Genomic DNA, 15,959 nt, shown 5'->3' with positions numbered 1-15,959 from the left:
GGAAAAATAAGCATGTACCTCATCATCCTGAAATGCTGGTACCAAACTTCTCTGCCAGCTGACATCAATCCATGTGATACTGGTGTAGTGGATACAGAAGTAGTGGGCGATCTGGGCAGGCGTGGTTTTGGCACCGGGGTACTGCCGTTAGCTGAGCCATGTGGCATAGAGGAGAACTTCTGGGACAGAGGAATAGGACCCTGCAGACCTATGCTGTGCCTCCTGATCGCTGCCTCCTTATCTGCCTTTTCAGTAAGGCCCGCACCCTCAGTAGCTCCGTCTCATAGTCCTGAGTCTTGATTTCTATTTCCACTTCCTTCAGTTTCAAAGCCAGCATCGGGTCACCACCAGGAAACTGGATGACCTGAGGCTCTATGCATGAGCCGACCTCAGGGTCGTCTCTGGTTTCCACCATCCCCGAGCCCTGTGTCAGGTTTACCACAACAGCGACAGGACCACCTCGTTCCAGCAAAATTCCCTTTCATACTAAGCAGGCCTTTAAGACTTCCTTGATTTCCCCTTTTTGTGGCTGAACAGGTCAACCACAACATCAAAGAAATCTGCTATTAGTAGCAGGTCTGCCTTTCTACACCAGTCAAACTGCTCCAGGGTGGAACAAACAGTAAAACCAGATGAATCAAAACTCTCCATCCTAACACAAATGCTCCCAGCACACAAAGCCACAACCCAAAACCGCCCACAACCACCCCACCCACAAGAGAAAATCAACCAGCACAGAAAAACACCAAAACGCACAAAAGGGGGAAAGAAACAAACAAAACCGCATTAGAAACAAAAACACTACTGACTAAGCTAACAAAAAGAAACGCACGATGACTACACTGACTATACCAGTATAAACAGAGATAAATTCACACCCAAACAAAATGGCAGTCACTCCCTACCACCAGTGTGTAACTACTATATACAGGGCAATATTCACAAGAGACATACATTTAACCAGCAATCAAGCCAATAAGGGACAAAGCAAACCATAAATCATGGGGCGAAGCCAAAGTCATACACACAAATCCAAGCAATGACGATATCAAAAAGTAGACACAAGTCCAAACACAAGCAACATCACTCTCTTCTGTAATGAGCCCTATGCTGAGCCCGTCTCCCCTTCCTCTTACTTTTATATGGTCCTCCGTTTACTGCAAAACCTGGTCCAGATCAGAATGGGGGACACTCCCGAGTCAGACACACACGTGCGTGTGTACATAACGGAGTCTAATAGCAAATTAATACTCCTAGAATGGACAAATCAAGTGAATATAGTCCCAATTATCCAGTGAGTCAAATATCCATTATAAAAAATGAATAATCCCAGTCTCCTAGGTCAGGGAAACTCTGAGTATGAAATGGAGCTCAACAGCCAGACCCGAACACATGAAGCGCCAATGAGTCTGGTGAATGGTTAGACAAGACAAACGTGTTGCTATTTATTTTCATGTACCGTGATATTGTGGTTTGTGGTCATTGTCACTGTGTCACTGTGTGTGTGTGTGTGTGTGTGTGTTTGAGTGCATTCACAGAAGTGCTCATTTAATCGTCTAACTTCTTTTGGCTCTAATGGGTGGTCTGTCGACACTAGATTTGGTCATCAAGGCTATTTCTGGATCAGTAATGTCTGATCTTTAGTGTAAGTTTTGAGTAAGCCACAAAGAATGATTATAGGTTCTCCTCTATTCTTCTGTGAAAGCTGTAGATCCAAAATGAGTCAGTTACACTGGAACTAACGCTGTTTAGTTGACAACTTTCAGGCTGAAACATGAATCATTTAAATGATTTCCACCAAATAATCAAAACCATTCACCTAATTGATTAGAGTTAGAGTTAAAGCCAAATGATATTTTTAATAAAAAATAAAATAACACTTTATTAAGAAAAATAAATGGCATAAAGAAACTAGTAACTTTGAACAAACATGTAGGCCAAGACCTGCTCATGAATGCTGTTTTTGCTTGGTAGTGACTACCTACAATTCTCATAATCAAACTTCAGTATTTGAGCGGACGTTGAGAATGACTGACTGACTGTTGTGTGCTTAATTTCACATTGTGTCTACGCTCTGCCACAAAGCAAGAGTGATCGCCTTAGGAAGAGCATCGGTAAAACGTGTAGTTAGATCCGGTCCGATTTCATTACCGCTGCCACTGATCACCATGGGGCCTCTCGTGCGAATCGGCTTGACTGGCTGAGCACTCTAGCGTGGCCGGGACTCACAAGAATGCCCTTCACCGCTGTCTGTCATGCGGCACGGACAAATGAGAACATGGTAAACATTAATCCGGCAGTTCCAGCCCACCGGCTTCATTAGGACAGGCATTGATTTCATGTCCTGTGTCAGGGTGCACAAGGCAGCCAGCATTTGGGCTCATTGACTCTGAAGAAGTATTCCATGGGGGTGGGGGGTGGGGAGAGTTAATTGGTATCAAAAATCAGATGAAAGACAAATGTTTCAAAAAAAGATATAGTGAAGAGGGCATTGCATTGAAAGTGTGTTTATGCATGTGTGCACATCAGAATCTTTGATACACATTGATGAAGGCACACTGACGTGCCATCCAGTTTGCAAAACGCACGCACACACACACACACACACACACACACACACACACACACACACACACGTATAGAGGCACATGTACACAAATTACACAGCCCCTCCACCCACAAAAGTTAATTCACAACCAACAACCACAAATTTTTTAAAAATGCATATAAAGGATCCCAAAAACAGTCCTTATAAAGAGAGGGTACATACTGGACTTTGTGTCAGTGTCACTGTTCGATGGGTTCATGAAGGGCACTGCCATTACAGCTGTGTGTGTGTGTCTGTGTGAAAAAGAGAGCGACAGAGACAGAGTGAGAGAGAGGAACCGAGTGTCAGTGACAGTGAAGGAGGATGAATGGAGGATTGTGTTGGGGCATTCAGCCCTCCAGGGCCTGCAGAGACTGGTACAGAGGGAGACGCCACACTAGTCTCTCCCCTGCTTTTTTCTTCCCGTCCATAGCTGCCTTTTCTCACTTAAAGCTGCTCCTAAAGGTTCTGATGCGATTCTTCAGCTATAGAGCCGCAGGGCAGGAGCAGAGGGAGCTTTGCACAGGAGAGGTGCCTGGCTGGCCGCTTCACGGAGAAGCCTTCACGAGGTACACAGCGCCGGGAGCTGGCTTGTGGCCGCGTCTGCATTGAGCAGTGCTGACGGAATGCCGCGGGTTTGTGGAATTTGATCTGAACGGTGTCGTATAGGTTTTTGTGGTATTTGTGCAGTGGACATTATCTGTCATAGAGATTGTTGCTGCGTATGGGAATTTGTGATGCTGCCTAGTTTTGACTTTGACTTTGAGCTATCGTCTTTGCAATTTTTCTCTGTCTAGGTTTTTTTTTTATCCTTTCTTTTTTGCGGGGGTATCCATGTGACTATATAAAAACACATACATATGACTTGCACAGCTCTGTAGGTACTGCTTTGTTGTGCCTGGGTACTCTCCTTTGTGTCTGCTTTACACAACATAGAAAATGAGGTGTGGTGTGACTGTCAGTTTAACCGGCAAATAGCCCGTTGTTTACCAACCATTTTTCTGGAGGGAAAAAAAAAAATTTCACCCTAGCATATAGAAGCCTTACCTTTGCTGACACCCCCCCCCCCCTCTCTCTCTCTCTCTCTCTCTCTCTCTCTCTCTCTCTCTCTCTCTCTCTCTCTCTCTCTGTCTCCAGGTACCTCCAGGAGGTGGGCTACACAGACACCATCCTGGATGTAAAGTCCCAGAGGGTAAAGGCACTGCTGGGTCTGGCTGGGGACAATGGTGGGCAGAGTGGCGGAGAGCACAGGCTTGAGCCCATGGTGAACGGCACGGAGCCTTCCTCGCTGAAGACCACCACCACCACCACCACCACCACCATGATGGGGTAAGGCAGAGGCAGACAGCAGCTCGGTCGTACAGCGTGACCTGCAGTAATCGGCGCTCGGATCTTGCGGACCTCACGCCGGTATTAAGGCGGAGAGAGATTGGGTTTCCAGCTTCTCAGGTGGCTCCTGTCCCTCACTGTGTGCTGGTGTTTCCGTCCTTTTGTTTTGCTCTTTCTCATTGGGCCAGTGCATGCCAGAGTTCTGGAGTGATGACGCTTATTGAGGATTGGGTTTTTTTGCCTTTATTTAGGATTTAAATGTGACCTATAAGGTTAGGGAGAAGTGACATTAGATCAGTTTCATTGATAAATACGGGTATTAGATGTCACTGGGTGATTGTGTTTAACTGTTTACTTTCTCTTACTCATCACAGGAAACCAGAAACATCAGACTCGGCAACAGTCTTGGAGGCCTTTAAGTTCATTGAGAGTGCAGCGGCTGAGTTCAGTGATGAGGATGATGATGAAGACAGTGAGGAGAGGGACAAGACCATCATCGACTTGGCAACGGTGCGTTCTTGCACACATACCTGCACATACGAGATGAGTAAACGAGTGCTCATCTTATCAACCCACCCAACCCTCCACTGCTCTTACTCTCCCCATCGCTCACTTACTCTTTCTTTCTCCATCTCTCTGACTCAACTGTCTATCTCCTTGTCTGTCTGTCTTTCTCTTGCAGATGGTAAGGAAGAAGGTGTCTGGGTCTCCCTCCTCCTCATCATCTGATCTGAGTGATGACCCAGACACTGAAGAGGCTCTGAAGGGCTTTGACTTCCTAGCCAGCAGCGAGGACATGGAGGCGTCCCCCGAGTCTCCCAGCACAGGAGATGCTGTCGACTGGGGTAAGCCCTGCCCTCACACTACTGACTGGGGCAAGCCCCACCTCTACAGTAAAGACTGGGGTAAGCCCTGCCCTCACACTACTGACTGGGGTAAGCCTTGCCCTCACACTACTGACTGGGGCAAGCCCCACCTCTACAGTAAAGACTGGGGTAAGCCCTGCCCTCACACTACTGACTGGGGCAAGCCCCACCTCTACAGTACAGACTGGGGTAAGCCCTGCCCTCACACTACTGACTGGGGCAAGCCCCACCTCTACAGTACAGACTGGGGTAAGCCCTGCCCTCACACTACTGACTGGGGCAAGCCCCACCTCTACAGTACAGACTGGGGTAAGCCCTGCCCCCACACTACTGACTCAGGCAAGCCCCACCCTTACAGTGCAGACTGGGCCACCCCGACCCACCCCGAGTGGCTGGTGTGAGCCCTGCCCCCACAGGACCAGCCTGCAGTCTAACTCTGCACACAGACTCGTGGGTAATGGAAGTTTTTGTTTCCCATGTTTCTTAGCTCATGTCTGTAAGTGCATTTTTAAAATGTCAAGATTATTCCGTAGTTTTAAGTTTGGTGTTCACACATGGAAGGATTAGTAGCTAATCTTATCTCTGTTCCCTAAGATGTCTCCCACAGCACCACGCACACGGGGCTCTGCACGCTTTCTGAAAGGCATGCATGTTTGAGCAGTCTTTACTTTTCAGGGTGGCTATAAGGTGATTAATGGGAGTCGGTCTGGAGTACACTGTGGCATCCAACCACATTAAGATCTGTTTCTGTGGTTAGTGCGGGCAGGTGTTCTGGGTGTGTGTCCCTCAGTCCTCCGCACTGGTGTGTTTGGACAACACGTCTTCTCATCGCCCGTCTGCCGGATAAGGCCCGGGAGCTGGTACCGAGCATGTAGTGTCTTCCAGAACAGGGGGGAAGGACCCGCACCTGATCAGACAGTCGCTGAAGGAGCCCGCACTTTCCTTTGACTAAGGCCAAGTCCATTGACTTCCTCCTGCTGAGGGCTAGGGTTCAGTAGTTCCGCGAGTACCGGAAGACAGCCGGGCTGGAATAATTCGCTTCTATATTAAAAACTGAAGGGGTCCACTATTACTTTTTGTTTTGTTTTTATTTTTACTATTTTCCACGAGCATGGCTTCGCCCAGACCAATGCAGGATCTGGAGGCTGTAACCGAAGGCTCCTGAAGGATGTGCGCATCAATGACGAGCCCTGCCAGAGGTCACACCAAATTCCCAGCTGAACATTGTCTTCCTCCGTCTCCGTGTAGATAAGGAGGAGCACAGTCCCATGTCGGAGGCCTGGGAGGTGGACCAGGGTCTGATCTCTAAACTGAAGGAGCAATACAGGAAGGAGCGCAAGGGCAAGAAGGGGGTGAAGAGTAAGTCCAACTGGGCCTGCGTCTCCTCTGGCTCCACGCCTGAGAACCAAACCGCAGCCACAGTTCCATTCAGTTACCTGCTCCTACCTCCATCACTCAATCTTTGTGTTTGTGACACTTTCATTTTGCTCCCAGGCCTGTGTGTGTCCGTGCGTCTGTGTGTGTCCGTGCGTCTGTGTGTGTCCGTGCGTCTGTGTGTGTCCGTGCGTCTGTGTGTGTCCGTGCGTCTGTGTGTGTCCGTGCGTGTGTGACACCACCATGCTAATGAAATATCTTGGTAGAGGCTGTTTCCTCCATCCATCTGTATACTCCGCTGAGCTGTCTCTCTCTCTCTCTCTCTCTCTCTCTCTCTCTCTCCTTTCCACTTGAATGTGTTCTAATCCCTCTTTCACTCCACCTCGATGTTAAATCAGCCATGCTCCAAATCAGCAGCCCAGCACCTTCTTTCCCTCACCGTTTCTATGCTTTTATTTCTATTCGTTGTGCTACCTTCGTTCTTTCTGTTTGCCTTCCTTTTAGGGCCCTGTGCTGGCTGGCCCTGGCTGACACTTTCCCTCCCTTCTGCTCCTGGTTTTGTTTTCACACAACTGTGCTTTAATGCTTAAATGCCTGCCATCGTCGCGTTTTCACTTTCTTCTTTGTCGACATTTGTGAGGGAGTTGGAGCTTTCAGACAAGGCTCAGCCTTGTGCTGGCTCCGCCCTGCCTAAGATGGACAGGGTCAAAGGTTGCCGTAAGCCTTGAGCAAAGGCTCTGCCAACCAACAACTCTGCCTCTTTTGGAATGCCTCTCCCTCTTAACTTCCTCCCCCTTATTGCTTTTCCCCTCTGAGTCTTTACTCATTTGCAGTGCCTTCATCTCATTCCTTCGCAAACCTCTGATAGGGGAAGTAATTTGCAAGACAACAGTTTTCTGAAGTAAAGTCAATAAAAAAGATTTTCTCTCTCTCTCTCTCTCTCTCTCTCTCTCTCTCTCTCTCTCTCTCTCTCTCTCTCTCTCTTTCTCTCTGTCTTTCGTGCTCTACCTCATGTCGCAGGGCCAAACAGGTCCAAGCTCCAGGACATGCTGGCTAACCTGCGCGATGCAGAGGACCTGCCCTCTATGCAGCCCTCAGTAGCGCCCCCTGCCAGACCCAGCCTGCCCCGGCTCAACGAGCATGACCTTACCCGGGCTGATGAAGGTATAGTCCTCCTGGATCACCTCCTCCATCTCCACTGCCTGTGGCTCGCTATCTCTCTCTCTCTCTCACCCACACAAACACAAACTAATGTTTAGGGGTTAAGTCGACATAGCTTAATTAATTAGTTTTATATCACACATTCATCTGATATTACTTTTTTAACATCATCGGGATCAACTGATCAACATGAGTGAAAGTGTGTGTGTGTGTGTGTGTGTGTGTGTGTGTGTGTTGCGTTGCAGTGGAAGCCCTCACCTTCCCCCCCTCCTCGGGTAAATCGTTCATAATGGGTGCAGATGAGGCGCTGGAGACAGAGCTTGGCCTGGGGGAACTCGCAGGGCTCACAGTGGCCAACGAAGCAGAGAGTCTGGCCTATGATGTGAATACTGCCCCTCACTACACCCCCCAGCACCCCCACCTCACCTCCACACAACTCCTGCAGGGCTTAACACAGTTCTTCACTTCAGCCTTCATGGACTTAAATCAACCCATAATCTATTGTTTTTGCATGTCTAAATGCCAAATAAATAAGGATTAAATGGCTCAGAAATGCTGAGGTCTAGAGTGAACAGGCAGATCTATACCACAGTGACATCTGCTTCCTTTAGAAATGCCAATAAACAGGCTTTTAACTGTGTTTGCTTCCTTTCTACACACGCATGCACATGCACACATAATGAGGGTTAATTAGGACTGGGAGGTCTTCTCAGTCATTAAATGTGTCAGATGACTCCTTCAGCTGCGTTTATGTGACATGTAATTTTCTGTATTCTTATTAAACATGTAAACGATTATTCTTATTAAACATTTATAAACGAAGTGCTTTTATAAAATGACTTTGCTCTTAAAGGGCCACGGTCACTTTTTTTTAGTCACAGTCACTTTTTATTTGTCAGATCACCAATAACAAAGATGTGCTGAGGAAGACATGGAACCCCAAGTTTACTCTGAGGAGCCATTTTGACTCCATCCGTGGCTTGGCCTTCCACCCAGTGGAGCCGGTGCTGGTCACAGCGTCTGAGGACCACACACTGAAAATGTGGAACCTGCAGAAGACGGCCCCTGCCAAGAAGTACGGTTCACTCGCCGGCCTAAAGCCCCCTGGCCCTCTACCTGCTCTGCTCATTAAAATTGCCGTATGTGTACAGATGAAGTCATTCTTTCTCCCTCCACCCCCAGGTGCGCTGCCCTCGACGTGGAGCCGATTTACACATTCAGAGGGCACAGGTGAGTGTGTAAGGAGACTATGCACTGAACATACTACTACTGAACTTTCTATTGCAACTACTGAACATTCTACTATTACTACTAATGTAACTGCTACTACTATTCTTAATACTATTACTACTATTACTATTACTGCTTCCACCAGTACTACTACTAGAACAACTTTATTTATATAGCACTTTTCAAAAAGAAGGTTTACAAATCATGCCTAGCGCTCAAAATGCCTGAAGTGCCCTGTCCTTTACCAGCTGGACACAGGAGCATTCTGGAACAGTGGGTAGGGGTTCCATGCCACAAGGTCAAATCCCGGGTCAAGTCCCAGGTGTCACTCAGAGAGCTGCATCTCTGCCTCTCCCAAGTGTTGTTCTCATGGAACAGTTGAAACATGTAATTACGTATCACTGTAAGGGTAGCTGCTTAGGCTTCCAGTTGTGAATCGTCGTAGAAACGGTAGTGCGCTGGTGTTTTGTGTGTGTGTGTTGGTGGGTTGCTGAGGTAAACCCTTTCTTCTTCTCTCCATAGAGGAGCGGTTCTGTGTGTGGTAATGAGCAGCACTGGGGAACAGTGCTTCAGTGGCGGGGTGGATGGAACCATTCAGAGCTGGAACACTCCTAACCCCAACATTGACCCCTATGACTCTTATGGTAGATTCTAAGTTCCTTGCACTTCAGTATTGACCGTATGAATCTGTTGAGTGGCATTAATCCACTCAGATATCAGATTCTGATTATTGTTTTGTTCTTCTGAGACTTATCAAAACCTTTGTCGTTTTTGCTCATCGCCGTTTTAACACACCCCCCTAATCCCCCACCCGCTGGCTGAAATAGAACCCTCTGTGCTGAGGGGGGCGCTGTGTGGTCACTCTGATGCTGTGTGGGGCGTGGCGTATAGCTCCGCCCACCACCGCCTGCTGTCCTGCTCAGCGGACGGGACTGTACGGCTGTGGAATGCTGCAGACACCTCCCCTGCCCTGGCTGTCTTCAATGAGGATAAAGGTAACGCAGCACACAAGCCTCAAGCTCCTCTCTGTCATAACACACATGTGAAAGGGCCTCAGTAACGAAATCCCCATTCTTTAAAGAACCGAATGTGAATAGTTTCTGCAGTTCATTGGTGTTTATTAGTGGTCAACCGATGTGAATTTTTTTAAGTATTGATGCCTATATTTAGAGAGCAGGTCGACTGATGGCTGATGTATAAAGCGCATATCACAACACTAAAATAATTGAATTAATAATAATAACAATGAGACACAAAATTGCTGAACTGAAATGAACGTTTAATTAATTATAAATGGTTATTACATGGTTATTGTCTGCACTGTCTGTGTCTGCAGGCCACTTATTTTAAATCATAAAAAAAAAAAAAAGAAACATCGTAAATAAATGTCCACAGGTAATTAATAAAAAAAAAACAAAAAAAAAACACAGAGTGTATGAGAGTTATAGTACAGGGTTCTAACTAACCTTCTCTCCACCTTCCCAGAACTGTCCAGAAGCATGTTTTTGTATGCTTGTTTAGGTTTGTTGACCGATTCGGTTACAAGCAAAGATAATCTAAGCAATTAAACAAAGTTGGGGGTGGGGGGTGTTTATTCGCATTTTCTAACTAAATTATCTAATTATTGAAGTTTTACTTTTTTTTTTTTCCCTCATGAAATGTTACATCCTGCATTGGCATGCACTATTTCACAGCAGCCACAGAAGTCGACCCGTAGAATGGTGTAAAGGACACAAGGGGGCGCTCTAACTGCACCACAGCAGCCAGACTAACAGGGTTGCCTGCATTGTGCTTGTCGGCAATTTTTAGATTGTAGGCCTCATGAACGCAGGCGTCAACCAAGGCTGATCATCTCAAAATGGCATTAATCAGCCTGATTAAACCACTGTTGTTTATTACATGCGCCATTTTTGTGCGTGTGTGTTTGTGTTCCTTGTAGACCTGGGTATCCCTTCCTCTGTCGACCTGGTGTGCAGTGAGCCTGCTCACATGGTGACGGCCTTCTGTAACGGCAGGTCAGCTGTCTATAACATGGAGACCCAGCAGCAGGTGCTAGAGCTGGAGTCGCAGGACGCCGGAGAGCCAGGTACGCACAGCCATCACCCACTGACCACGCCTCCAGCCGCCGTCCCCCTGACAACGTCTCAGCTGCCCTGAAACCCACAAGTTGGCTCGGCTTTGGCTCTCAGTTCTTGATTTCCAGTTGTTCTGAAATTATGACAAATGTGGATTCCCGTTATCAGCTGACTCTCATCAGCTGTTTTACCGCCGTAGTTCAGAGAATGCCCATGGGGCCAGCCAGCAGATGGGAATAAATCCCGCACAGGCTAGCTGTGGCAGAAAAACCTGCCCCCTCATCCAGAGAAAGGCCATGGGGAGGTTCTCTCTGTTATCTGGGTTTTCTCACTGTGTTTCTGACCACTGAAACCAAAAATGTAAGTGATGATAGAAAATGTGTGAAGAGGTAGCGGGTTTTGTTTTTGTTTTTTTTTTTCTTTCTTTTTTTTTCTTTTTTTTTTCTTTTTTTTTCCCAAAAATTGCAATTCTCTGGGTTTATAGCAGAATATAGTCTCCTTAAAAATAGCTTACAAATTATTGCTAAACATAGTCTTGATAAAAAATTTGATTTATTTATCAGTTTGTTTTTTGGTTTGGCCTTTTTTCTTTCTTCGATTGTACATTTGTACTACTGCACACACCTGCGTAATATGCCAGCAGTTAGTGGAACCCTTAAATGCCCAGTGTCAATTCACCTTTGTGTCCTTGTTTTTGAGTAGAGACTGACAAACCTTGCATCTTTTACCAAGATGTTCAGTATGTGGTATCCAGCTGTGTTTGTATGCGTCACTCCTCAGATGCCCCTCGTCACATCAACAAAGTGCTTAGTCACCCAACGCTGCCCATCACCATTACAGCCCAGGAGGACCGACACATCCGTTTCTACGACAACAACACAGGTACCGCCTGGCCATTGGGTCTTTGCAAGCATGTTGTGAAACCATGACCAGCGCAGGATAACTCAAGAGGATGTGGCAGTGTGTCTGTCCCTCTGTCTCTTCACCAGTTAATATGATTTACAAGAAATGATTCAACATGTGGACATGCTCTCTCTTTCTGTTGATAAGTGGACTCGTGAGTCAAGTGTGAGAATGTGTGACTCTGAAGTCTAGCTAAATATTCAAGACCAGGAGTTTCTCCTTAGAACAAACCCATAGTGCTCAGATAGAGACAAAATAATTATTTCTTATATTAGTTAAAACTCCATTCCCTGTAACTCTGTCTGATTAAAATAAAAGACTAGAATTATAAATATAATAGACTAGAAGTCTGACAGGCCAGGACATTGTGCTACACCTTTAATACCACACTCATGCCATTACGAAAAAGTTTACTTCTTAAGATATTTGTGTCAAAATGCCATTTGTTATGGTTGTGTTAAGGCAAACTGATTCACTCCATGGTGGCGCACCTGGACGCCGTGACCAGTTTAGCGGTGGACCCCAATGGCCTCTACCTGATGTCTGGAAGTAAGTTGGGCTGTCCCTGCCCTTGTTTCACAGGGAGGTGAACCATGTTTGGCATAGAGCCTGTTGGCATCTTTTCATATCCCACATCAGGATGGTAAGTGAACAGTCTCTCTCTCTCAAAGGTCACGACTGCTCCATCCGTCTGTGGAACATGGAGAGCAAGACATGCATCCAGGAGTTCACGGCTCACCGCAAGAAGTTTGAAGAGTCCATCCACGACGTGGCGTTCCACCCCACCAAGTGCTACATCGGCAGCGCCGGAGCCGACGCCCTCGCCAAAGTCTTCGTATGACCTCTGACCTTCTGCTTCTGTGGACCTCTGGCCTTGAGGCCCGGACATGGACCTGAACCCAATGGGTGGGAGACCCCTTTTAGATCAGACCGAGGCCTCTCTTGGTGACTCGCAAGGCAGAGCTGTTTGGTTTGGAACTAGTGGTGATGGTGCGGTTTAAGAAGCCTTGCTCAGCGGACCTAGCTCCGGCCCTCCCTTGCGTGAACCCCTGGCTGAAATCCGTAACCCCTCATCCGGGCAGGCCTGGGTGTGTGACGTGGGCAGGGACGTCCGGCTATAGAAGCCTAGAGCAGCAGCAGCAGCAGCAGCAGCTGTAATTTGCTGAGAGCGCCACTAGGAGGCTCTAAAGTTCATCCCCCGCACCCCTCCACTGACTCCCAGCTCAGCCTCCTATGCCTGTCTCACCTCAGCCCCCAGCCTCATCCGAGTGTCTCACCTCCTCTCGTTTTAAACTGGTCAATGACTACGTGCCTTTGCGTCCAAACAAGGTCTCTGAGTTAGCTTTCAGATTTCAGTTGGGTTCGGACTTGACGAAACCATCCTCCTCTGCTTAACCAGCAAACACCATTCCACTGCTATTTAGTTTTATTTGACAATGTGGTGTTTTGATGGCTTATTCCCAAAACCTGTACAGCCCACTGTGTGATGGGAGAATCCATAACGGATTCAGATTCACTTGCGCTAAAGTTGCTCAAAGCACCCAAGCTTAAAAGGTCAGAAATGTCTGAATTGGAGAAATTATTTTATCCCATGTTTTCTGTCACATTTTCTAAATTTTTTCTTTCTTTCTCTTCCACCATCCACTCAGTACTCTCTTCAAAAGGCATATTTAAATGGGTTCTCTGGAATAGAGTTTGATATATATTTTTTAATACATCTTAAGTAGATGTTATCCATGGTTCCGTTATAGAACAACCAGGATTAGAGTTGTACATAGTATTAAAGTAAATTATTTATTGGTGGAACCATTACCAAAATTCTCTGTGGCTTTACATCTAATTACAATTGACTTTTTTATTGTACTGCATTTACTCTTTAATTTCTTAAGCACCTTTAACAAGCTAGTAATCCCCCAAAACTGTCAGTTGTAACTGTTGCATAGTTTCTATTCAGTATTTCTTGGAAGCATTAGGTCTTGATATCTAAGCTCGTTTTAGAAACGTAGTTCTCAGTTCTAAACATGTACTGTTCTCCTTCCTAAAGAGAACAGGTATCTGATCCAATAGAGTTGTATATTTTGTGCAATGGCTACAGTATAATACTTTTCCCTTTTTTGTATGTTTGTTTTTTTGTTTTGTTTTTATTTTTATGCTACTGGGGAGTTTTGTACATGGAGTAGCTAAGACACTTTCACTGTCGTGTGATGCCAACAATGTAATGTTCCAACAAACTTAGGGAAAACAAGTGGTGAAGTCCAATGAAATCTGTCGTCATGTGATTTTAAATTGCCTAGATTTAGATATAGCTATATGGATGATGCGTGTCGTGTTCTGCATTCAGAGATGATGCACAAGCAAGGTCTGAAATTAGACTGACCGTCTCAAAGTGTATTTGAACCAACTTTGGACAAGCTGGACACAAACTGCCGCAATTCGACATACCCTTTTAAAGTGTTTTAAGGGATGATTTTACAGCTTGGTTTCTACTGTTTTAAAAAAAAAAAATCTTTCCTTCTGTTTATTTATAGATTTGTTTTCGTTTGGGTTGGGTTCTTTTTCTAGCCAAATGTTTGCCCATTGTTAGGACAGACGTGCAGCCTGTATGGGACTCTGTGAAAGGACATGAGGATTGTACAAGACGCTGTGTGTTGCTGGGGGGTCTGACCCTCGATAGAGGTCAGAGATTAGGAAATGGTGCAAGCCAGAGAACAGACACAAATATCTCAACATTTTACACATACTGCTACGCTCTTGTTTTTGATTATATGACCTTCCAGAACAAATACTAGTATTTCTATTTACTTAACATGCATTTGGTGACAGGTTGCAAATGAATCGTAACCAAGATTTGCTGCAGGTTGATACTTTAAAAGGGTTTGTTGGTTGGTTTGTTTTCCTTTGTATTTTTTTCTGTGATTACTTGAAATACTTTAGGAGTGTGTCTCTGGGGGTGCCTCTGAAGGGTTGACCATATGCCAGTCTCATCAAGAATTACATGCCTTTTTAAGTGATGATGATGGGGGCATTACAAAGCAAAAGGAAAGTAAGTATGTGTGTGTGTGTGTGTGTGTGTGTGTGTGTGTGTGTGTGTGTGTGTGTGTGTGTGTGTGTGTGTCATACTGGTAAATATGCTTTTTTTTTCTGGTGCATATTTGTAGAAAGATGAGAGAAAATCAGTATGTATAATCTTTGACTATTTACAAAAAAAAGCTATTTATGAATACAGTATAGTGTATATTAAACTGCAGAAGGCTAACAAATGTGACCCAGTGATGTGTGCTTTTAATGGTAAACAGGACAACACTGACATTTCAGCAAATGTACCGTAGCTTCATTCGTTTAACATGTGATGAATGCTTATAGACACTTCTGACATTAATCAGCAATAATGACCAGAGTGGTATAGGTATAATAATACAGGGCTGGAAACTCAGATTTCATGTGCAGATCATTAGATTGGGAACCAACTGATATGCCAAGTTAAATTCTGTAAGGTACCTCAGATACTTTTATTTCTACCTTTTATGATGCTACATTAAGGTTTACTTGATGTACAAATATGTTCCATTTTGCCCCCAGAGCCCTTGTGTGCCATTCATATTAGCTGGAGAGAAATTCTGCTCAGCCAAATGTCCCTGCCTCCTTTGTCTGCACATACTGTATTTGTTGTATTTATTTCATGTCCAACTAATGAAACGGTTGTTTGTCAGATGTCCGAGTTGTCCTACAGTGCCCCCTGCTGGTCAGAGATGGGAACTAACTAGCTGACTCGGCCTATAAAGGGTTAGAGTGACAGCTATACAATAACAAACAGGCTCATAATGTTGAGCGCGCTTTTGTCTATAAACAACAGTGTCTTTCAGACAATAGGATGACTGAGTAGAACTTTGACCACCGATTAAAATTTAGCATGAGCTCTAGCCTTGGTCACAGCTACAGTGCATTGTTCTGTTATTCAGCCCAGTTACTCAGAGAGAGAAAATATATAGACCGTTATTTTCAGGGTATTGTGTTTAGGGAACACCAACAACCCTCTGAGCACCATGACAAAGAGTGGTTTGCGCCAACATCACAGGTGTCCTGGAAAGTAAACTGCTGTTTCATGTAACAGCTGAAATATGAGCACGTGCTGGAATATGTGATTTTAGTCTGTAAAGAATCAGCATTGTAGTTCTAACTCATGGCTGTATAGAGAGAGAGAGTATTGAAGATCATATAGATTGGATAAATATGTTAATTCTCTTGTATATACTTTATTATTAATATTAGAAATTATTCTTTTTAATGTTGTATTTTCCTTTTTTTGTTTCAGGGTTTTTTTCCAGATGGAAAACATTTATCAATATAATACAATAATAAAAGACAATGTTGTATTTCACATTGGTGTAGACTTAAACAATACACATAAGTAAATTTGTTGTTTTGGTCTTTTTA

The 15,959-nt window shown here is 45.2% G+C and overlaps 1 protein-coding gene across 5 annotated transcripts in view; it reads left to right on the top strand.

Annotated features, from left to right (window-relative positions):
- Positions 1 to 15,903, top strand: part of strn (striatin, calmodulin binding protein) — a 33,160-nt gene extending 17,257 nt beyond the window's left edge. For 2 of the 5 annotated variants that reach the window (XM_035527425.2, XM_081709972.1), the window contains 14 exons: positions 3,725 to 3,916; positions 4,291 to 4,426; positions 4,599 to 4,761; positions 6,031 to 6,141; positions 7,177 to 7,320; positions 7,563 to 7,699; positions 8,217 to 8,392; positions 8,500 to 8,547; positions 9,070 to 9,191; positions 9,375 to 9,542; positions 10,487 to 10,633; positions 11,403 to 11,504; positions 11,988 to 12,074; positions 12,197 to 15,903. In XM_035527425.2, coding sequence (XP_035383318.1) covers positions 3,725 to 3,916; positions 4,291 to 4,426; positions 4,599 to 4,761; positions 6,031 to 6,141; positions 7,177 to 7,320; positions 7,563 to 7,699; positions 8,217 to 8,392; positions 8,500 to 8,547; positions 9,070 to 9,191; positions 9,375 to 9,542; positions 10,487 to 10,633; positions 11,403 to 11,504; positions 11,988 to 12,074; positions 12,197 to 12,366 — 1,903 coding nt within the window. In that variant the 3' untranslated portion in view covers positions 12,367 to 15,903. Of the gene's footprint in view, positions 1 to 2,896; positions 3,157 to 3,724; positions 3,917 to 4,290; positions 4,427 to 4,598; positions 4,762 to 6,030; positions 6,142 to 7,176; positions 7,321 to 7,562; positions 7,700 to 8,216; positions 8,393 to 8,499; positions 8,548 to 9,069; positions 9,192 to 9,374; positions 9,543 to 10,486; positions 10,634 to 11,402; positions 11,505 to 11,987; positions 12,075 to 12,196 lie in introns of those variants that run through there. The other 3 variants (XR_014122516.1, XM_081709971.1, XM_081709970.1) reach the window with 3 other exon arrangements.
- The last annotated feature ends 56 nt before the right edge of the window (positions 15,904 to 15,959 follow it).

Source organism: Electrophorus electricus, chromosome 3 (assembly GCF_041902795.1).
Source record: "Electrophorus electricus isolate QZ-2024a chromosome 3, ASM4190279v1, whole genome shotgun sequence".
Lineage (NCBI taxonomy): Eukaryota > Metazoa > Chordata > Actinopteri > Gymnotiformes > Gymnotidae > Electrophorus > Electrophorus electricus.
Note: the sequence above shows the minus strand (reverse complement) of the source record. Positions and strands in the feature narration are given on the sequence as shown.